This window comes from Crinia signifera, chromosome 6 (assembly GCF_055691185.1).
Source record: "Crinia signifera chromosome 6, ASM5569118v1, whole genome shotgun sequence".
Taxonomy (NCBI): Eukaryota; Metazoa; Chordata; class Amphibia; order Anura; family Myobatrachidae; genus Crinia; species Crinia signifera.
In genome coordinates this window covers 15,575,164-15,600,592 of record NC_139222.1, presented here as the reverse complement: position 1 = coordinate 15,600,592, position 25,429 = coordinate 15,575,164, and the positions used below count along the sequence as shown (strand labels likewise).

The following is a 25,429-nucleotide window of genomic DNA, read 5'->3' as shown; positions in this document are numbered from 1 at the left end:
TAACTGTGACATACCTAATCCCAAACCACCCAACCCTGCATTTCTATCCCCAACTGTGACATACCTAATCCCAAACCACCCAACCCTCCCCCACCCTGCATGTCTATCCCCAACTGTGACATACCTAATCCCAAACCACCCTCCCCCACCCTGCATGTCTATCCCCAACTGTGACATACCTAATCCCAAACCACCCAACCCTCCCCCACCCTGCATGTCTATCCCCAACTGTGACACACCTAATCCCACACCACCCAACCCTCCCCCACCCTGCATGTCTATCCCCAACTGTGACATACCTAATCCCAAACCACTCAACCCTCCCCCACCCTGCATTTCTATCCCCAACTGTGACCTACCTAATCCCAAACCACCCAACCCTCCCCCACCCTGCATGTATATCCCCAACTGTGACATACCTAATCCCAAACCACCCAACCCTCCCCCACCCTGCATGTCTATCCCCAACTGTGACCTACCTAATCCCAAACCACCCAACCCTCCCTTACCCTGCATGTCTATCCCCAACTGTGACCTACCTAATCCCAAACCACCCAACCCTTTCCCACCCTGCATGTCTATCCCCAACTGTGACATACCTAATCCCAAACCACCCAACCCTCCCCCACCCTGCATGTCTATCCCCAACTGTGACATACCTAATCCCAAACCACCCAACCCTGCATTTCTATCCCCAACTGTGACATACCTAATCCCAAACCACCCAACCCTCCCCCACCCTGCATGTCTATCCCCAACTGTGACATAGCTAATCCCAAACCACCCTCCCCCACCCTGCATGTCTATCCCCAACTGTGACATACCTAATCCCAAACCACTCAACCCTCCCCCACCCTGCATGTCTATCCCCAACTGTGACATACCTAATCCCAAACCTCCACCTACCCCACCCTGCATGTCTATCCCCAACTATGACATACCTAATCCCAAACCACCCAACCCTCCCTTACCCTGCATGTCTATCCCCAACTGTGACCTACCTAATCCCAAACCACCCAAACCTTTCCCACCCTGCATGTCTATCCCCAACTGTGACATACCTAATCCCAAACCACCCAACCCTCCCCCACCCTGCATGTCTATCCCCAACTGTGACATATCTAATCCCAAACCACCCAACCCTGCATTTCTATCCCCAACTGTGACATACCTAATCCCAAACCACCCAACCCTCCCCCACCCTGCATGTCTATCCCCAACTGTGACATACCTAATCCCAAACCACCCAACCCTCCCCCACCCTGCATGTCTATCCCCAACTGTGACATACCTAATCCCAAACCACCCAAACCTCCCCCACCCTGCATGTCTATCCCCAACTGTGACATACCTAATCCCAAACCTCCCAACCCTCCCCCACCCTGCATGTCTATCCCCAACTGTGACATACCTAATCCCAAACCACCCAACCCTCCCCCACCCTGCATGTCTATCCCCAACTGTGACATACCTAATCCCAAACCACCCAACCCTCCCCCACCCTGCATGTCTACCCCCAACTGTGACATACCTAATCCCAAACCACCCAACCCTCCCCCACCCTGCATGTCTATCCCCAACTGTGACATACCTAATCCCAAACCACCCAACCCTCCCCCACCCTGCATGTCTATCCCCAACTGTGACCTACCTAATCCCAAACCACCCAACCCTCCCTTACCCTGCATGTCTATCCCCAACTGTGACCTACCTAATCCCAAACCACCCAACCCTTTCCCACCCTGCATGTCTATCCCCAACTGTGACATACCTAATCCCAAACCACCCAACCCTCCCCCACCCTGCATGTCTATCCCCAACTGTGACATACCTAATCCCAAACCACCCAACCCTGCATTTCTATCCCCAACTGTGACATACCTAATCCCAAACCACCCAACCCTCCCCACCCTGCATGTCTATCCCCAACTGTGACATAGCTAATCCCAAACCACCCTCCCCCACCCTGCATGTCTATCCCCAACTGTGACATACCTAATCCCAAACCACTCAACCCTCCCCCACCCTGCATGTCTATCCCCAACTGTGACATACCTAATCCCAAACCTCCCAACCCTCCCCCACCCTGCATGTCTATCCCCAACTGTGACATACCTAATCCCAAACCACCCAACCCTCCCTTACCCTGCATGTCTATCCCCAACTGTGACCTACCTAATCCCAAACCACCCAACCCTTTCCCACCCTGCATGTCTATCCCCAACTGTGACATACCTAATCCCAAACCACCCAACCCTCCCCCACCCTGCATGTCTATCCCCAACTGTGACATACCTAATCCCAAACCACCCAACCCTGCATTTCTATCCCCAACTGTGACATACCTAATCCCAAACCACCCAACCCTCCCCCACCCTGCATGTCTATCCCCAACTGTGACATACCTAATCCCAAACCACCCAACCCTCCCCCACCCTGCATGTCTATCCCCAACTGTGACATACCTAATCCCAAACCACCCAAACCTCCCCCACCCTGCATGTCTATCCCCAACTGTGACATACCTAATCCCAAACCTCCCAACCCTCCCCCACCCTGCATGTCTATCCCCAACTGTGACATACCTAATCCCAAACCACCCAACCCTCCCCCACCCTGCATGTCTATCCCCAACTGTGACATACCTAATCCCAAACCACCCAACCCTCCCCCACCCTGCATGTCTACCCCCAACTGTGACATACCTAATCCCAAACCACCCAACCCTCCCCCACCCTGCATGTCTATCCCCAACTGTGACATACCTAATCCCAAACCACTCAAACCCCCCCCCACCCTGCATGTCTATCCCCAACTGTGACATACCTAATCCCAAACCACCCAACCCTCCCCCACCCTGCATGTCTATCCCAACTGTGACATACCTAATCCCAAACCACCCAACCCTCCCCCACCCTGCATGTCTATCCCCAACTGTGACATACCTAATCCCAAACCACCCAACCCTCTCCCACCCTGCATGTCTATCCCCAACTGTGACATACCTAATCCCAAACCACTCAAACCCCCCCCACCCTGCATGTCTATCCCCAACTGTGACATACCTAATCCCAAACCACCCAACCCTCCCCCACCCTGCATGTCTATCCCAACTGTGACATACCTAATCCCAAACCACCCAACCCTCCCCCACCCTGCATGTCTATCCCCAACTGTGACATACCTAATCCCAAACCACCCAACCCTCCCCCACCCTGCATGTCTATCCCCAACTGTGACATACCTAATCCCAAACCACCCAAACCTCCCCCACCCTGCATGTCTATCCCCAACTGTGACATACCTAATCCCAAACCTCCCAACCCTCCCCCACCCTGCATGTCTATCCCCAACTGTGACATACCTAATCCCAAACCACCCAACCCTCCCCCACCCTGCATGTCTATCCCCAACTGTGACATACCTAATCCCAAACCACCCAACCCTCCCCCACCCTGCATGTCTATCCCCAACTGTGACATACCTAATCCCAAACCACCCAACCCTCCCCCACCCTGCATGTCTACCCCCAACTGTGACATACCTAATCCCAAACCACCCAACCCTCCCCCACCCTGCATGTCTATCCCCAACTGTGACATACCTAATCCCAAACCACTCAAACCCCCCCACCCTGCATGTCTATCCCCAACTGTGACATACCTAATCCCAAACCACCCAACCCTCCCCCACCCTGCATGTCTATCCCCAACTGTGACATACCTAATCCCAAACCACCCAACCCTGCATTTCTATCCCCAACTGTGACATACCTAATCCCAAACCACCCAACCCTCCCCCACCCTGCATGTCTATCCCCAACTGTGACATACCTAATCCCAAACCACCCAACCCTCCCCCACCCTGCATGTCTATCCCCAACTGTGACATACCTAATCCCAAACCACCCAAACCTCCCCCACCCTGCATGTCTATCCCCAACTGTGACATACCTAATCCCAACCTCCCAACCCTCCCCCACCCTGCATGTCTATCCCCAACTGTGACATACCTAATCCCAAACCACCCAACCCTCCCCCACCCTGCATGTCTATCCCCAACTGTGACATACCTAATCCCAAACCACCCAACCCTCCCCCACCCTGCATGTCTACCCCCAACTGTGACATACCTGATCCCAAACCACCCAACCCTCCCCCACCCTGCATGTCTATCCCCAACTGTGACATACCTAATCCCAAACCACTCAAACCCCCCCCCACCCTGCATGTCTATCCCCAACTGTGACATACCTAATCCCAAACCACCCAACCCTCCCCCACCCCTGCATGTCTATCCCAACTGTGACATACCTAATCCCAAACCACCCAACCCTCCCCACCCTGCATGTCTATCCCAACTGTGACATACCTAATCCCCAAACCACCCAACCCTCCCCCACCCTGCATGTCTATCCCCAACTGTGACATACCTATCCCCAACCCACCCAAACCTCCCCCCACCTGCATGTCTATCCCCAACTGTGACATACCTAATCCCAAACCTCCCAACCCTCCCCCACCCTGCATGTCTATCCCCAACTGTGACATACCTAATCCCAAACCACCCAACCCTCCCCCCACCCTGCATGTCTATCCCCAACTGTGACATACCTAATCCCAAACCACCCAACCCTCCCCCACCCTGCATGTCTATCCCCAACTGTGACATACCTAATCCCAAACCACCCAACCCTCCCCCCACCCTGCATGTCTACCCCCAACTGTGACATACCTAATCCCAAACCACCCAACCCTCCCCCACCCTGCATGTCTATCCCCAACTGTGACATACCTAATCCCAAACCACTCAAACCCCCCCACCCTGCATGTCTATCCCCAACTGTGACATACCTAATCCCAAACCACCCAAACCTCCCCCACCCTGCATGTCTATCCCCAACTGTGACATACCTAATCCCAAACCACCCAACCCTCCCCCACCCTGCATGTCTATCCCCAACTGTGACATACCTAATCCCAAACCACCCAACCCTCCCCCACCCTGCATGTCTACCCCCAACTGTGACATACCTAATCCCAAACCACCCAACCCTCCCCCACCCTGCATGTCTATCCCCAACTGTGACATACCTAATCCCAAACCACTCAAACCCCCCCACCCTGCATGTCTATCCCCAACTGTGACATACCTAATCCCAAACCACCCAACCCTCCCCCACCCTGCATGGCTATCCCAACTGTGACATACCTAATCCCAAACCACCCAACCCTCCCCCACCCTGCATGTCTATCCCCAACTGTGACATACCTAATCCCAAACCTCCCAACCCTCCCCCCACCCTGCATGTCTATCCCCAACTGTGACATACCTAATCCCAAACCACTCAAACCCCCCCCCCCATGCATGTCTATCCCCAACTGTGACATACCTAATCCCAAACCACCCAACCCTCCCCCACCCTGCATGTCTATCCCCAACTGTGACATACCTAATCCCAAACCACCCAACCCTCCCCCACCCTGCATGTCTATCCCCAACTGTGACATACCTAATCCCAAACCACCCAACCCTCCCCCACCCTGCATGTCTATCCCCAACTGTGACATACCTAATCCCAAACCACCCAACCCTCCCCCACCCTGCATGTCTATCCCCAACTGTGCCATACCTAATCCCAAACCACCCAACCCTCCCCCACCCTGCATGTCTATCCCCAACTGTGACATACCTAATCCCAAACCACCCAACACTTCCCCACCCTGCATGTCTATCCCCAACTGTGACATACCTAATCCCAAACCACCCAACCCTCCCCCACCCTGCATGTCTATCCCCAACTGTGACATACCTAATCCCAAACCACCCAACCCTCCCCCACCCTGCATGTCTATCCCCAACTGTGACATACCTAATCCCAAACCACCCAACCCTCCCCCACCCTGCATGTCTATCCCCAACTGTGACATACCTAATCCCAAACCACCCAACCCTCCCCCACCCTGCATGTCTATCCCCAACTGTGACATACCTAATCCCAAACCACCCAAACCTCCCCCACCCTGCATGTCTATCCCCAACTGTGACATACCTAATCCCAAACCACCCAACCCTCCCCCACCCTGCATGTCTATCCCCAACTGTGACATACCTAATCCCAAACCACCCAACCCTCCCCCACCCTGCATGTCTATCCCCAACTGTGACATACCTAATCCCAAACCACCCAACCCTCCCCCACCCTGCATGTCTATCCCCAACTGTGACATACCTAATCCCAAACCACCCAACCCTCCCCCACCCTGCATGTCTATCCCCAACTGTGACATACCTAATCCCAAACCACCCAACCCTCCCCCACCCTGCATGTCTACCCCCAACTGTGACATACCTAATCCCAAACCACCCAACCCTCCCCCACCCTGCATGTCTACCCCCAACTGTGACATACCTAATCCCAAACCACCCAACCCTCCCCCACCCATGCATGTCTATCCCCAACTGTGACATACCTAATCCCAAACCACCCAACCCTCCCCCACCCTGCATGTCTATCCCCAACTGTGACATACCTAATCCCAAACCACCCAACCCTCCCCCACCCTGCATGTCTATCCCCAACTGTGACATACCTAATCCCAAACCACCCAACCCTCCCCCACCCTGCATGTCTATCCCCAACTGTGACATACCTAATCCCAAACCTCCCCCACCCTGCATGTCTATCCCCAAATGTGACATACCTAATCCCAAACCTCCCAACCCTCCCCCACCCTGCATGTCTATCCCCAACTGTGACATACCTAATCCCAAACCACCCAACCCTCCCCCACCCTGCATGTCTATCCCCAACTGTGACATACCTAATCCCAAACCACCCCCACCCTGCATGTCTATCCCCAACTGTGACATACCTAATCCCAAACCACCCAACCCTCCCCCACCCTGCATGTCTATCCCCAACTGTGCCATACCTAATCCCAAACCACCCAACCCTCCCCCACCCTGCATGTCTATCCCCAACTGTGACATACCTAATCCCAAACCACCCAAACCTTCCCCACCTTGCATGTCTATCCCCAACTGTGACATACCTAATCCCAAACCACCCAACCCTCCCCCACCCTGCATGTCTATCCCCAACTGTGCCATACCTAATCCCAAACCACCCAACCCTCCCCCACCCTGCATGTCTATCCCCAACTGTGCCATACCTAATCCCAAACCACCCAACCCTCCCCCACCCTGCATGTCTATCCCCAACTGTGACATACCTAATCCCAAACCACCCAACCCTCCCCCACCCTGCATGTCTATCCCCAACTGTGACATACCTAATCCCAAACCACCCAACCCTCCCCCACCCTGCATGTCTATCCCCAACTGTGACATACCTAATCCCAAACCACCCAAACCTCCCCCACCCTGCATGTCTATCCCCAACTGTGACATACCTAATCCCAAACCACCCAACCCTCCCCCACCCTGCATGTCTATCCCCAACTGTGACATACCTAATCCCAAACCACCCAACCCTCCCCCACCCTGCATGTCTATCCCCAACTGTGACATACCTAATCCCAAACCACCCAAACCTCCCCCACCCTGCATGTCTATCCCCAACTGTGACATACCTAATCCCAAACCACCCAACCCTCCCCCACCCTGCATGTCTATCCCCAACTGTGACATACCTAATCCCAAACCACTCAAACCCCCCCCCCCATGCATGTCTATCCCCAACTGTGACATACCTAATCCCAAACCACCCAACCCTCCCCCACCCTGCATGTCTATCCCCAACTGTGACATACCTAATCCCAAACCACCCAACCCTCCCCCACCCTGCATGTCTATCCCCAACTGTGACATACCTAATCCCAAACCACCCAACCCTCCCCCACCCTGCGTGTCTATCCCCAACTGTGACATACCTAATCCCAAACCACTCAAAACCCCCCCCCCATGCATGTCTATCCCCAACTGTGACATACCTAATCCCAAACCACCCAACCCTCCCCCACCCTGCATGTCTATCCCCAACTGTGACATACCTAATCCCAAACCACCCAACCCTCCCCCACCCTGCATGTCTATCCCCAACTGTGACATACCTAATCCCAAACCACCCAACCCTCCCCCACCCTGCATGTCTATCCCCAACTGTGACATACCTAATCCCAAACCACCCAAACCTCCCCCACCCTGCATGTCTATCCCCAACTGTGACATACCTAATCCCAAACCACCCAACCCTCCCCCACCCTGCATGTCTATCCCCAACTGTGACATACCTAATCCCAAACCACCCAACCCTCCCCCACCCTGCATGTCTATCCCCAACTGTGACATACCTAATCCCAAACCACCCAAACCTCCCCCACCCTGCATGTCTATCCCCAACTGTGACATACCTAATCCCAAACCACCCAACCCTCCCCCACCCTGCATGTCTATCCCCAACTGTGACATACCTAATCCCAAACCACTCAAACCCCCCCCCATGAATGTCTATCCCCAACTGTGACATACCTAATCCCAAACCACCCAACCCTCCCCCACCCTGCATGTCTATCCCCAACTGTGACATACCTAATCCCAAACCACCCAACCCTCCCCCACCCTGCATGTCTATCCCCAACTGTGACATACCTAATACCAAACCACCCAACCCTCCCCCACCCTGCATGTCTTATCCCCAACTGTGACATACCTAATCCCACACTACCCCAATCTGCATGTCTATCCCCACCTGTGACATACCTAATCCCAAACCATCCAACCCTCCCCCACCCTGCATGTCTATCCCCAACTGTGACCTACCTAATCTCAAACCACCTAACCCTCCCCCACCCTGCATGTCTATCCCCAACTGTGACATACCTAATCCCAAACCACCCCACCCTGTATGTCTATCCCCAACTGTGACATACCTAATCCCAAACCACCCAACCCTCCCCCACCCTGCATGTCTATCCCCAACTGTGACATACCTAATCCCAAACCACCCAACCCACCCCCACCCTGCATGTCTATCCCCAACTGTGACATACCTAATCCCAAACCACCCAACCCTCCTCCACCCTGCATGTCTATCCCCAACTGTTACATACCTAATCCCAAACCACCCAACCCTCCCCCACCCTGCATGTCTATCCCCAACTGTGACATACCTAATCCCAAACCACCCCACCCTCCCCCACCCTGCATGTCTATCCCCAACTGTGACATACCTAATCCCAAACCACTCAACCCTCCCCCACACTGCATTTCTATCCCCAACTGTGACATACCTAATCCCAAACCACCCAACCCTCCCCCACCCTGCATGTATATCCCCAACTGTGACATACCTAATCCCAAACCACCCAACCCTCCCCCACCCTGCATGTCTATCCCCAACTGTGACCTACCTAATCCCAAACCACCCAACCCTCCCTTACCCTGCATGTCTATCCCCAACTGTGACCTACCTAATCCCAAACCACCCAACCCTTTCCCACCCTGCATGTCTATCCCCAACTGTGACATACCTAATCCCAAACCACCCAACCCTCCCCCACCCTGCATGTCTATCCCCAACTGTGACATACCTAATCCCAAACCACCCTCCCCCACCCTGCATGTCTATCCCCAACTGTGACATACCTAATCCCAAACCACTCAACCCTCCCCCACCCTGCATGTCTATCCCCAACTGTGACATACCTAATCCCAAACCACCCAACCCTCCCCCACCCTGCATGTCTATCCCCAACTGTGACATACCTAATCCCAAACCTCCCAACCCTCCCCCACCCTGCATGTCTATCCCCAACTGTGACATACCTAATCCCAAACCACCCAACCCTCCCTTACCCTGCATGTCTATCCCCAACTGTGACCTACCTAATCCCAAACCACCCAACCCTTTCCCACCCTGCATGTCTATCCCCAACTGTGACATACCTAATCCCAAACCACCCAACCCTCCCCCACCCTGCATGTCTATCCCCAACTGTGACATACCTAATCCCAAACCACCCAACCCTGCATTTCTATCCCCAACTGTGACATACCTAATCCCAAACCACCCAACCCTCCCCCACCCTGCATGTCTATCCCCAACTGTGACATACCTAATCCCAAACCACCCTCCCCCACCCTGCATGTCTATCCCCAACTGTGACATACCTAATCCCAAACCACCCAACCCTCCCCCACCCTGCATGTCTATCCCCAACTGTGACACACCTAATCCCACACCACCCAACCCTCCCCCACCCTGCATGTCTATCCCCAACTGTGACATACCTAATCCCAAACCACTCAACCCTCCCCCACCCTGCATTTCTATCCCCAACTGTGACCTACCTAATCCCAAACCACCCAACCCTCCCCCACCCTGCATGTATATCCCCAACTGTGACCTACCTAATCCCAAACCACCCAACCCTCCCTTACCCTGCATGTCTATCCCCAACTGTGACCTACCTAATCCCAAACCACCCAACCCTTTCCCACCCTGCATGTCTATCCCCAACTGTGACATACCTAATCCCAAACCACCCAACCCTCCCCCACCCTGCATGTCTATCCCCAACTGTGACATACCTAATCCCAAACCACCCAACCCTGCATTTCTATCCCCAACTGTGACATACCTAATCCCAAACCACTCAACCCTCCCCCACCCTGCATGTCTATCCCCAACTGTGACATACCTAATCCCAAACCACTCAACCCTCCCCCACCCTGCATGTCTATCCCCAACTGTGACATACCTAATCCCAAACCACCCAACCCTCCTCCACCCTGCATGTCTATCCCCAACTGTTACATACCTAATCCCAAACCACCCAACCCTCCCCCACCCTGCATGTCTATCCCCAACTGTGACATACCTAATCCCAAACCACCCCACCCTCCCCCACCCTGCATGTCTATCCCCAACTGTGACATACCTAATCCCAAACCACTCAACCCTCCCCCACACTGCATTTCTATCCCCAACTGTGACATACCTAATCCCAAACCACCCAACCCTCCCCCACCCTGCATGTATATCCCCAACTGTGACATACCTAATCCCAAACCACCCAACCCTCCCCCACCCTGCATGTCTATCCCCAACTGTGACCTACCTAATCCCAAACCACCCAACCCTCCCTTACCCTGCATGTCTATCCCCAACTGTGACCTACCTAATCCCAAACCACCCAACCCTTTCCCACCCTGCATGTCTATCCCCAACTGTGACATACCTAATCCCAAACCACCCAACCCTCCCCCACCCTGCATGTCTATCCCCAACTGTGACATACCTAATCCCAAACCACCCTCCCCCACCCTGCATGTCTATCCCCAACTGTGACATACCTAATCCCAAACCACTCAACCCTCCCCCACCCTGCATGTCTATCCCCAACTGTGACATACCTAATCCCAAACCACCCAACCCTCCCCCACCCTGCATGTCTATCCCCAACTGTGACATACCTAATCCCAAACCTCCCAACCCTCCCCCACCCTGCATGTCTATCCCCAACTGTGACATACCTAATCCCAAACCACCCAACCCTCCCTTACCCTGCATGTCTATCCCCAACTGTGACCTACCTAATCCCAAACCACCCAACCCTTTCCCACCCTGCATGTCTATCCCCAACTGTGACATACCTAATCCCAAACCACCCAACCCTCCCCCACCCTGCATGTCTATCCCCAACTGTGACATACCTAATCCCAAACCACCCAACCCTGCATTTCTATCCCCAACTGTGACATACCTAATCCCAAACCACCCAACCCTCCCCCACCCTGCATGTCTATCCCCAACTGTGACATACCTAATCCCAAACCACCCTCCCCCACCCTGCATGTCTATCCCCAACTGTGACATACCTAATCCCAAACCACCCAACCCTCCCCCACCCTGCATGTCTATCCCCAACTGTGACACACCTAATCCCACACCACCCAACCCTCCCCCACCCTGCATGTCTATCCCCAACTGTGACATACCTAATCCCAAACCACTCAACCCTCCCCCACCCTGCATTTCTATCCCCAACTGTGACCTACCTAATCCCAAACCACCCAACCCTCCCCCACCCTGCATGTATATCCCCAACTGTGACATACCTAATCCCAAACCACCCAACCCTCCCCCACCCTGCATGTCTATCCCCAACTGTGACCTACCTAATCCCAAACCACCCAACCCTCCCTTACCCTGCATGTCTATCCCCAACTGTGACCTACCTAATCCCAAACCACCCAACCCTTTCCCACCCTGCATGTCTATCCCCAACTGTGACATACCTAATCCCAAACCACCCAACCCTCCCCCACCCTGCATGTCTATCCCCAACTGTGACATACCTAATCCCAAACCACCCAACCCTGCATTTCTATCCCCAACTGTGACATACCTAATCCCAAACCACCCAACCCTCCCCCACCCTGCATGTCTATCCCCAACTGTGACATAGCTAATCCCAAACCACCCTCCCCCACCCTGCATGTCTATCCCCAACTGTGACATACCTAATCCCAAACCACTCAACCCTCCCCCACCCTGCATGTCTATCCCCAACTGTGACATACCTAATCCCAAACCTCCCAACCCTCCCCCACCCTGCATGTCTATCCCCAACTATGACATACCTAATCCCAAACCACCCAACCCTCCCTTACCCTGCATGTCTATCCCCAACTGTGACCTACCTAATCCCAAACCACCCAACCCTTTCCCACCCTGCATGTCTATCCCCAACTGTGACATACCTAATCCCAAACCACCCAACCCTCCCCCACCCTGCATGTCTATCCCCAACTGTGACATACCTAATCCCAAACCACCCAACCCTGCATTTCTATCCCCAACTGTGACATACCTAATCCCAAACCACCTAACCCTCCCCCACCCTGCATGTCTATCCCCAACTGTGACATACCTAATCCCAAACCACCCAACCCTCCCCCACCCTGCATGTCTATCCCCAACTGTGACATACCTAATCCCAAACCACCCAAACCTCCCCCACCCTGCATGTCTATCCCCAACTGTGACATACCTAATCCCAAACCTCCCAACCCTCCCCCACCCTGCATGTCTATCCCCAACTGTGACATACCTAATCCCAAACCACCCAACCCTCCCCCACCCTGCATGTCTATCCCCAACTGTGACATACCTAATCCCAAACCACCCAACCCTCCCCCACCCTGCATGTCTACCCCCAACTGTGACATACCTAATCCCAAACCACCCAACCCTCCCCCACCCTGCATGTCTATCCCCAACTGTGACATACCTAATCCCAAACCACCCAACCCTCCCCCACCCTGCATGTCTATCCCCAACTGTGACCTACCTAATCCCAAACCACCCAACCCTCCCTTACCCTGCATGTCTATCCCCAACTGTGACCTACCTAATCCCAAACCACCCAACCCTTTCCCACCCTGCATGTCTATCCCCAACTGTGACATACCTAATCCCAAACCACCCAACCCTCCCCCACCCTGCATGTCTATCCCCAACTGTGACATACCTAATCCCAAACCACCCAACCCTGCATTTCTATCCCCAACTGTGACATACCTAATCCCAAACCACCCAACCCTCCCCCACCCTGCATGTCTATCCCCAACTGTGACATAGCTAATCCCAAACCACCCTCCCCCACCCTGCATGTCTATCCCCAACTGTGACATACCTAATCCCAAACCACTCAACCCTCCCCCACCCTGCATGTCTATCCCCAACTGTGACATACCTAATCCCAAACCTCCCAACCCTCCCCCACCCTGCATGTCTATCCCCAACTGTGACATACCTAATCCCAAACCACCCAACCCTCCCTTACCCTGCATGTCTATCCCCAACTGTGACCTACCTAATCCCAAACCACCCAACCCTTTCCCACCCTGCATGTCTATCCCCAACTGTGACATACCTAATCCCAAACCACCCAACCCTCCCCCACCCTGCATGTCTATCCCCAACTGTGACATACCTAATCCCAAACCACCCAACCCTGCATTTCTATCCCCAACTGTGACATACCTAATCCCAAACCACCCAACCCTCCCCCACCCTGCATGTCTATCCCCAACTGTGACATACCTAATCCCAAACCACCCAACCCTCCCCCACCCTGCATGTCTATCCCCAACTGTGACATACCTAATCCCAAACCACCCAAACCTCCCCCACCCTGCATGTCTATCCCCAACTGTGACATACCTAATCCCAAACCTCCCAACCCTCCCCCACCCTGCATGTCTATCCCCAACTGTGACATACCTAATCCCAAACCACCCAACCCTCCCCCACCCTGCATGTCTATCCCCAACTGTGACATACCTAATCCCAAACCACCCAACCCTCCCCCACCCTGCATGTCTACCCCCAACTGTGACATACCTAATCCCAAACCACCCAACCCTCCCCCACCCTGCATGTCTATCCCCAACTGTGACATACCTAATCCCAAACCACTCAAACCCCCCCCCACCCTGCATGTCTATCCCCAACTGTGACATACCTAATCCCAAACCACCCAACCCTCCCCCACCCTGCATGTCTATCCCAACTGTGACATACCTAATCCCAAACCACCCAACCCTCCCCCACCCTGCATGTCTATCCCCAACTGTGACATACCTAATCCCAAACCACCCAACCCTCCCCCACCCTGCATGTCTATCCCCAACTGTGACATACCTAATCCCAAACCACTCAAACCCCCCCCACCCTGCATGTCTATCCCCAACTGTGACATACCTAATCCCAAACCACCCAACCCTCCCCCACCCTGCATGTCTATCCCAACTGTGACATACCTAATCCCAAACCACCCAACCCTCCCCCACCCTGCATGTCTATCCCCAACTGTGACATACCTAATCCCAAACCACCCAACCCTCCCCCACCCTGCATGTCTATCCCCAACTGTGACATACCTAATCCCAAACCACCCAAACCTCCCCCACCCTGCATGTCTATCCCCAACTGTGACATACCTAATCCCAAACCTCCCAACCCTCCCCCACCCTGCATGTCTATCCCCAACTGTGACATACCTAATCCCAAACCACCCAACCCTCTCCCACCCTGCATGTCTATCCCCAACTGTGACATACCTAATCCCAAACCACCCAACCCTCCCCCACCCTGCATGTCTATCCCCAACTGTGACATACCTAATCCCAAACCACCCAACCCTCCCCCACCCTGCATGTCTACCCCCAACTGTGACATACCTAATCCCAAACCACCCAACCCTCCCCCACCCTGCATGTCTATCCCCAACTGTGACATACCTAATCCCAAACCACTCAAACCCCCCCACCCTGCATGTCTATCCCCAACTGTGACATACCTAATCCCAAACCACCCAACCCTCCCCCACCCTGCATGTCTATCCCCAACTGTGACATACCTAATCCCAAACCACCCAACCCTGCATTTCTATCCCCAACTGTGACATACCTAATCCCAAACCACCCAACCCTCCCCCACCCTGCATGTCTATCCCCAACTGTGACATACCTAATCCCAAACCACCCAACCCTCCCCCACCCTGCATGTCTATCCCCAACTGTGACATACCTAATCCCAAACCACCCAAACCTCCCCCACCCTGCATGTCTATCCCCAACTGTGACATACCTAATCCCAAACCTCCCAACCCTCCCCCACCCTGCATGTCTATCCCCAACTGTGACATACCTAATCCCAAACCACCCAACCCTCCCCCACCCTGCATGTCTATCCCCAACTGTGACATACCTAATCCCAAACCACCCAACCCTCCCCCACCCTGCATGTCTACCCCCAACTGTGACATACCTGATCCCAAACCACCCAACCCTCCCCCACCCTGCATGTCTATCCCCAACTGTGACATACCTAATCCCAAACCACTCAAACCCCCCCCCCACCCTGCATGTCTATCCCCAACTGTGACATACCTAATCCCAAACCACCCAACCCTCCCCCACCCTGCATGTCTATCCCAACTGTGACATACCTAATCCCAAACCACCCAACCCTCCCCCACCCTGCATGTCTATCCCCAACTGTGACATACCTAATCCCAAACCACCCAACCCTCCCCCACCCTGCATGTCTATCCCCAACTGTGACATACCTAATCCCAAACCACTCAAACCCCCCCCACCCTGCATGTCTATCCCCAACTGTGACATACCTAATCCCAAACCACCCAACCCTCCCCCACCCTGCATGTCTATCCCAACTGTGACATACCTAATCCCAAACCACCCAACCCTCCCCCACCCTGCATGTCTATCCCCAACTGTGACATACCTAATCCCAAACCACCCAACCCTCCCCCACCCTGCATGTCTATCCCCAACTGTGACATACCTAATCCCAAACCACCCAAACCTCCCCCACCCTGCATGTCTATCCCCAACTGTGACATACCTAATCCCAAACCTCCCAACCCTCCCCCACCCTGCATGTCTATCCCCAACTGTGACATACCTAATCCCAAACCACCCAACCCTCCCCCACCCTGCATGTCTATCCCCAACTGTGACATACCTAATCCCAAACCACCCAACCCTCCCCCACCCTGCATGTCTATCCCCAACTGTGACATACCTAATCCCAAACCACCCAACCCTCCCCCACCCTGCATGTCTACCCCCAACTGTGACATACCTAATCCCAAACCACCCAACCCTCCCCCACCCTGCATGTCTATCCCCAACTGTGACATACCTAATCCCAAACCACTCAAACCCCCCCACCCTGCATGTCTATCCCCAACTGTGACATACCTAATCCCAAACCACCCAAACCTCCCCCACCCTGCATGTCTATCCCCAACTGTGACATACCTAATCCCAAACCACCCAACCCTCCCCCACCCTGCATGTCTATCCCCAACTGTGACATACCTAATCCCAAACCACCCAACCCTCCCCCACCCTGCATGTCTACCCCCAACTGTGACATACCTAATCCCAAACCACCCAACCCTCCCCCACCCTGCATGTCTATCCCCAACTGTGACATACCTAATCCCAAACCACTCAAACCCCCCCACCCTGCATGTCTATCCCCAACTGTGACATACCTAATCCCAAACCACCCAACCCTCCCCCACCCTGCATGGCTATCCCAACTGTGACATACCTAATCCCAAACCACCCAACCCTCCCCCACCCTGCATGTCTATCCCCAACTGTGACATACCTAATCCCAAACCTCCCAACCCTCCCCCCACCCTGCATGTCTATCCCCAACTGTGACATACCTAATCCCAAACCACTCAAACCCCCCCCCATGCATGTCTATCCCCAACTGTGACATACCTAATCCCAAACCACCCAACCCTCCCCCACCCTGCATGTCTATCCCCAACTGTGACCTACCTAATCCCAAACCACCCAACCCTCCCCCACCCTGCATGTCTATCCCCAACTGTGACATACCTAATCCCAAACCACCCAACCCTCCCCCACCCTGCATGTCTATCCCCAACTGTGACATACCTAATCCCAAACCACCCAACCCTCCCCCACCCTGCATGTCTATCCCCAACTGTGCCATACCTAATCCCAAACCACCCAACCCTCCCCCACCCTGCATGTCTATCCCCAACTGTGACATACCTAATCCCAAACCACCCAACACTTCCCCACCCTGCATGTCTATCCCCAACTGTGACATACCTAATCCCAAACCACCCAACCCTCCCCCACCCTGCATGTCTATCCCCAACTGTGACATACCTAATCCCAAACCACCCAACCCTCCCCCACCCTGCATGTCTATCCCCAACTGTGACATACCTAATCCCAAACCACCCAACCCTCCCCCACCCTGCATGTCTATCCCCAACTGTGACATACCTAATCCCAAACCACCCAACCCTCCCCCACCCTGCATGTCTATCCCCAACTGTGACATACCTAATCCCAAACCACCCAACCCTCCCCCACCCTGCATGTCTATCCCCAACTGTGACATACCTAATCCCAAACCACCCAACCCTCCCCCACCCTGCATGTCTATCCCCAACTGTGACATACCTAATCCCAAACCACCCAACCCTCCCCCACCCTGCATGTCTATCCCCAACTGTGACATACCTAATCCCAAACCACCCAACCCTCCCCCACCCTGCATGTCTATCCCCAACTGTGACATACCTAATCCCAAACCACCCAACCCTCCCCCACCCTGCATGTCTATCCCCAACTGTGACATACCTAATCCCAAACCACCCAACCCTCCCCCACCCTGCATGTCTACCCCCAACTGTGACATACCTAATCCCAAACCACCCAACCCTCCCCCACCCTGCATGTCTACCCCCAACTGTGACATACCTAATCCCAAACCACCCAACCCTCCCCCACCCATGCATGTCTATCCCCAACTGTGACATACCTAATCCCAAACCACCCAACCCTCCCCCACCCTGCATGTCTATCCCCAACTGTGACATACCTAATCCCAAACCACCCAACCCTCCCCCACCCTGCATGTCTATCCCCAACTGTGACATACCTAATCCCAAACCACCCAACCCTCCCCCACCCTGCATGTCTATCCCCAACTGTGACATACCTAATCCCAAACCTCCCCCACCCTGCATGTCTATCCCCAAATGTGACATACCTAATCCCAAACCTCCCAACCCTCCCCCACCCTGCATGTCTATCCCCAACTGTGACATACCTAATCCCAAACCACCAAACCCTCCCCCACCCTGCATGTCTATCCCCAACTGTGACATACCTAATCCCAAACCACCCCCACCCTGCATGTCTATCCCCAACTGTGACATACCTAATCCCAAACCACCCAACCCTCCCCCACCCTGCATGTCTATCCCCAACTGTGCCATACCTAATCCCAAACCACCCAACCCTCCCCCACCCTGCATGTCTATCCCCAACTGTGACATACCTAATCCCAAACCACCCAAACCTTCCCCACCTTGCATGTCTATCCCCAACTGTGACATACCTAATCCCAAACCACCCAACCCTCCCCCACCCTGCATGTCTATCCCCAACTGTGCCATACCTAATCCCAAACCACCCAACCCTCCCCCACCCTGCATGTCTATCCCCAACTGTGCCATACCTAATCCCAAACCACCCAACCCTCCCCCACCCTGCATGTCTATCCCCAACTGTGACATACCTAATCCCAAACCACCCAACCCTCCCCCACCCTGCATGTCTATCCCCAACTGTGACATACCTAATCCCAAACCACCCAACCCTCCCCCACCCTGCATGTCTATCCCCAACTGTGACATACCTAATCCCAAACCACCCAAACCTCCCCCACCCTGCATGTCTATCCCCAACTGTGACATACCTAATCCCAAACCACCCAACCCTCCCCCACCCTGCATGTCTATCCCCAACTGTGACATACCTAATCCCAAACCACCCAACCCTCCCCCACCCTGCATGTCTATCCCCAACTGTGACATACCTAATCCCAAACCACCCAAACCTCCCCCACCCTGCATGTCTATCCCCAACTGTGACATACCTAATCCCAAACCACCCAACCCTCCCCCACCCTGCATGTCTATCCCCAACTGTGACATACCTAATCCCAAACCACTCAAACCCCCCCCCCATGCATGTCTATCCCCAACTGTGACATACCTAATCCCAAACCACCCAACCCTCCCCCACCCTGCATGTCTATCCCCAACTGTGACATACCTAATCCCAAACCACCCAACCCTCCCCCACCCTGCATGTCTATCCCCAACTGTGACATACCTAATCCCAAACCACCCAACCCTCCCCCACCCTGCGTGTCTATCCCCAACTGTGACATACCTAATCCCAAACCACTCAAAACCCCCCCCCATGCATGTCTATCCCCAACTGTGACATACCTAATCCCAAACCACCCAACCCTCCCCCACCCTGCATGTCTATCCCCAACTGTGACATACCTAATCCCAAACCACCCAACCCTCCCCCACCCTGCATGTCTATCCCCAACTGTGACATACCTAATCCCAAACCACCCAACCCTCCCCCACCCTGCATGTCTATCCCCAACTGTGACATACCTAATCCCAAACCACCCAAACCTCCCCCACCCTGCATGTCTATCCCCAACTGTGACATACCTAATCCCAAACCACCCAACCCTCCCCCACCCTGCATGTCTATCCCCAACTGTGACATACCTAATCCCAAACCACCCAACCCTCCCCCACCCTGCATGTCTATCCCCAACTGTGACATACCTAATCCCAAACCACCCAAACCTCCCCCACCCTGCATGTCTATCCCCAACTGTGACATACCTAATCCCAAACCACCCAACCCTCCCCCACCCTGCATGTCTATCCCCAACTGTGACATACCTAATCCCAAACCACTCAAACCCCCCCCCATGCATGTCTATCCCCAACTGTGACATACCTAATCCCAAACCACCCAACCCTCCCCCACCCTGCATGTCTATCCCCAACTGTGACATACCTAATCCCAAACCACCCAACCCTCCCCCACCCTGCATGTCTATCCCCAACTGTGACATACCTAATCCCAAACCACCCAACCCTCCCCCACCCTGCATGTCTATCCCCAACTGTGACATACCTAATCCCAAACCACCCAACCCTCCCCCACCCTGCATGTCTATCCCCAACTGTGACATACCTAATCCCAAACCACCCAAACCTCCCCCACCCTGCATGTCTATCCCCAACTGTGACATACCTAATCCCAAACCACCCAACCCTCCCCCACCCTGCATGTCTATCCCCAACTGTGACATACCTAATCCCAAACCACCCAACCCTCCCCCACCCTGCATGTCTATCCCCAACTGTGACATACCTAATCCCAAACCACCCAACCCTCCCCCACCCTGCATGTCTATCCCCAACTGTGACATACCTATTCCCAAACCACCCAACCCTCCCCCACCCTGCATGTCTATCCCCAACTGTGACCTACCTAATCCCAAACCACCCAACCCTCCCCCACCCTGCATGTCTATCCCCAACTGTGACATACCTAATCCCAAACCACCCAACCCTCCCCCACCCTGCATGTCTACCCCCAACTGTGACATACCTAATCCCAAACCACCCAACCCTCCCCCACCCTGCATGTCTACCCCCAACTGTGACATACCTAATCCCAAACCACCCAACCCTCCCCCACCCATGCATGTCTATCCCCAACTGTGACATACCTAATCCCAAACCACCCAACCCTCCCCCACCCTGCATGTCTATCCCCAACTGTGACATACCTAATCCCAAACCACCCAACCCTCCCCCACCCTGCATGTCTATCCCCAACTGTGACATACCTAATCCCAAACCACCCAACCCTCCCCCACCCTGCATGTCTATCCCCAACTGTGACATACCTAATCCCAAACCACCCAAACCTCCCCCACCCTGCATGTCTATCCCCAACTGTGACATACCTAATCCCAAACCACCCAACCCTCCCCCACCCTGCATGTCTATCCCCAACTGTGACATACCTAATCCCAAACCACCCAAACCTCCCCCACCCTGCATGTCTATCCCCAACTGTGACATACCTAATCCCAAACCACCCAACCCTCCCCCACCCTGCATGTCTATCCCCAACTGTGACATACCTAATCCCAAACCACTCAAAACCCCCCCCCCCTGCATGTCTATCCCCAACTGTGACATACCTAATCCCAAACCACCCAACCCTCCCCCACCCTGCATGTCTATCCCCAACTGGGTGTAGGATAAGAGGCTGCTGTACTGACAGAACAAGGAGAACATGTGACTGTCATGTAAGAAGTATTTATTACTCACTTGAACTGATATCTGTAGGGATTTTTTCCTCTTTACACTGATCAGCCCTCACATATGCCTCTTCTCCCTCTGTACCTTCTGCCTTCATATCAGTCACATCCATCTCTTCTTCTCCCTCTGTATCTTCTGCCTTTATATCAGTCAGATCTTCACCTGAAGTAAAGCAAGAAACGGTAACAATGGGGGACATTGTATAAAACACACACAGATACTCTACAAATCGTAGTGGCAGTCATTTTGTTATATGGCGAGACCATAATTCCCACCTATCTGCTCCTCCTGTGGGGTCCTGTGAGTCTCCTCTGTACAGTGCTGGGAATACAGAGGATGGGGACATCTCTCTGGGGTATCTCTGTTACTGGGCCCATCTGTAGGAGACACGCAGTGACTGAGGACATGGTATATATGTGATTATCCTGGGAATACAGAGGACGGGGACATCTCTCTGGGGTATCTCTGTTACTGGGCCCATCTGTAGGAGACACGCAGTGACTGAGGACATGGTATATATGTGATTATCCTGGGAATACAGAGGACGGGGACATCTCTCTGTGGTATTCCTGTTACTGGCCCCATCTGTAGGAGACACGCAGTGACTGAGGACATGGTATATATGTGATTATCCTGGGAATACAGAGGACGGGACATCTCTCTGGGGTATCTCTGTTACTGGGCCCATCTGTAGGAGACACACAGTGACTGAGGACATGGTATATATGTGATTATACTTAGAATACAGAGGATGGGGACATCTCTCTGGGGTATCTCTGTTACTGGGCCCATCTGTAGGAGACACGCAGTGACTGAGGACATGGTATATATGTGATTATCCTGGGAATACGGAGGACGGGGACATCTCTCTGGGGTATCTCTGTTACTGGGCCCATCTGTAGGAGACACGCAGTGACTGAGGACATGGTATATATGTGATTATACTGGGAATACAGAGGACGGGGACATCTCTCTGGGGTATCTCTGTTACTGGGCCCATCTGTAGAAGACACACAGTGACGGAGGACATGGTATATATGTGATTATCCTGGGAATACAGAGGACGGGGACATCTCTCTGGGGTATCTCTGTTACTGGGTCCATCTGTAGGAGACACGCAGTGACTGAGGACATTGTATATATGTGATTATCCTGGGAATACAGAGGACGGGGACATCTCTCTGGGGTATCTCTGTTACTGGGCCCATCTGTAGGAGACACACAGTGACTGAGGACACGGTATATATGTGATTATCCTGGGAATACAGAGAACATCTCTCTGGGGTATCTCTGTTACTGGGCCCATCTGTAGGAGACACACAGTGACTGAGGACATGGTATATATGTGATTATCCTGGGAATACAGAGGACAGGGACATCTCTCTGGGGTATCTCTGTTACTGTGCCCATCTGTAGGAGACACGCAGTGACTGAGGACATGGTATATATGTGATTATCCTGGGAATACAGAGGACGGGGACATCTCTCTGGGGTATCTCTGTTACTGGGCCCATCTGTAGGAGACACGCAGTGACTGAGGACACGGTATATATGTGATTATCCTGGGAATACAGAGGACGGGGACATCTCTCTGGGGTATCTCTGTTACTGGGCCCATCTGTAGGAGACACGCAGTGACTGAGGACACGGTATATATGTGATTATCCTGGGAATACAGAGGACGGGGACATCTCTCTGGGGTATCTCTGTTACTGGCCCCATCTGTAGGAGACACGCAGTGACTGAGGACACGGTATATATGTGATTATTCTGGGAATACAGAGGACGGGGACATATCTCTGGGGTATCTCTGTTACTGGGCCCATCTGTAGGAGACACACAGTGACTGAGGACATGGTATATATGTGATTATCCTGGGAATACAGAGGACGGGGACATCTCTCTGGGGTATCCCTGTTACTGGGCCCATCTGTAGGAGACACGCAGTGACTGAGGACATTGTATATATGTGATTATCCTGGGAATACAGAGGACGGGGACATCTCCCTGGGGTATTCCTGTTACTGGCCCATCTGTAGGAGACACGCAGTGACTGAGGACATGGTATATATGTGATTATCCTGGGAATACAGAGGACGGGGACATCTCTCTGGGGTATCTCTGTTACTGGGCCCATCTGTAGGAGACACACAGTGACTGAGGACATGGTATATATGTGATTATCCTGGGAATACAGAGGACGGGGACATCTCTCTGGGGTATCTCTGTTACTGGGCCCATCTGTAGGAGACACACAGTGACTGAGGACATGGTATATATGTGATTATCCTGGGAATACAGAGGACAGGGACATCTCTCTGGGGTATCTCTGTTACTGGGCCCATCTGTAGGAGACACGCAGTGACTGAGGACATGGTATATATGTGATTATCCTGGGAATACAGAGGACGGGGACATCTCTCTGGGGTATCTCTGTTACTGGGCCCATCTGTAGGAGACACACAGTGATTGAGGACATGGTATATATGTGATTATCCTGGGAATACAGAGGACGGGGACATCTCTCTGGGGTATCTCTGTTACTGGCCCCATCTGTAGGAGACACGCAGTGACTGAGGACATGGTATATATGTGATTATCCTGGGAATACAGAGGACGGGGACATCTCTCTGGGGTATTCCTGAACCTGGGCCCATCTGTAGGAGACACGCAGTGACTGAGGACATGGTATATATGTGATTATCCTGGGAATACAGAGGACGGGGACATCTCTCTGGGGTATCTCTGTTACTGGCCCCATCTGTAGGAGACACACAGTGACTGAGGACATGGTATATATGTGATTATCCTGGGAATACAGAGGACGGGGACATCTCTCTGGGGTATCTCTGTTACTGGCCCCATCTGTAGGAGACACACAGTGACTGAGGACATGGTATATATGTGATTATATAGGGGCCCCCATACCTGCTTTCCCCTATACAATAAATGTCTGCTCTTACCCAGTGATGTGAGGGGCCGGTGATTCTCCATCATCACGTCCTTGTACAGACCCCTGTGTTCCTCCTCTATATACTCCCCCTCCTGCATGGAGAGATAAGACAGTGACATCCTGACACACACAATGATACATACTATAGAAGAACCTCACAGGTTACCCGGACACTCACTTAGTGTAATATTATACATGTAACCCCACTTCTAACTCTGTGTAAAGATTACACCCAAAGTGCCTCCACCTAAGCTAAGTTTAGCTGGTGTCGCTTTGGAAACACTAATATATATATTGGGAGAAATTTACTAAGGTAAAATAGTATAAAAAAAAATCGTATTCGTACAGCAAAATACGATTTTTTTTATGCAAATTCTTATTTCCAGGATTTACTATCCTGAATATACAGTGATGTGTATTCGTATTCATGGTGTATACCTGGCGTATTCGTATTTACAAATACGAATGAATACGACATCGATAGAATACACCTGTTTTTAACATGAAAACCGCGTACTTTAGTCATTTACTAACAATTCCTATTTGTAAAAAATACTAATACGAATCGTAAACGCATACAAATAATAAAAAAATATGCCAAAATAATACACCTTGATTTGGAGGTGTATTTCACATCTTAGAATTTTACACATGAGGGAAAAAAAAAATCAGAAAATAACCCCAAGCTGATCAAAAT

At 53.1% G+C, this 25,429-nt stretch overlaps 2 protein-coding genes across 7 annotated transcripts in view; one reads left to right on the top strand and one right to left on the bottom strand.

Moving 5' to 3' along the window:
• LOC146010024 (uncharacterized) overlaps nucleotides 1–25,429 on the top strand; it is a 437,588-nt gene that overhangs the window by 185,340 nt on the left and 226,819 nt on the right. The gene's annotated exons all lie outside the window — the stretch shown is intronic.
• The window catches only part of LOC146010031 (uncharacterized), a 45,279-nt gene that overhangs the window by 15,111 nt on the left and 4,739 nt on the right, over nucleotides 1–25,429 (bottom strand). For 4 of the 6 annotated variants that reach the window (XM_083150850.1, XM_083150852.1, XM_083150851.1 and 1 more), the window contains exons 2-4: nucleotides 24,743–24,824; nucleotides 22,055–22,156; nucleotides 21,789–21,941 (exon numbers count right to left, since the gene is read on the bottom strand). In XM_083150850.1, coding sequence (XP_083006976.1) covers nucleotides 21,789–21,941; nucleotides 22,055–22,156; nucleotides 24,743–24,824 — 337 coding nt within the window. The remainder of the gene's footprint in view (nucleotides 1–21,788; nucleotides 21,942–22,054; nucleotides 22,157–24,742; nucleotides 24,825–25,429) is intronic. The other 2 variants (XM_083150853.1, XM_083150855.1) reach the window with 1 other exon arrangement.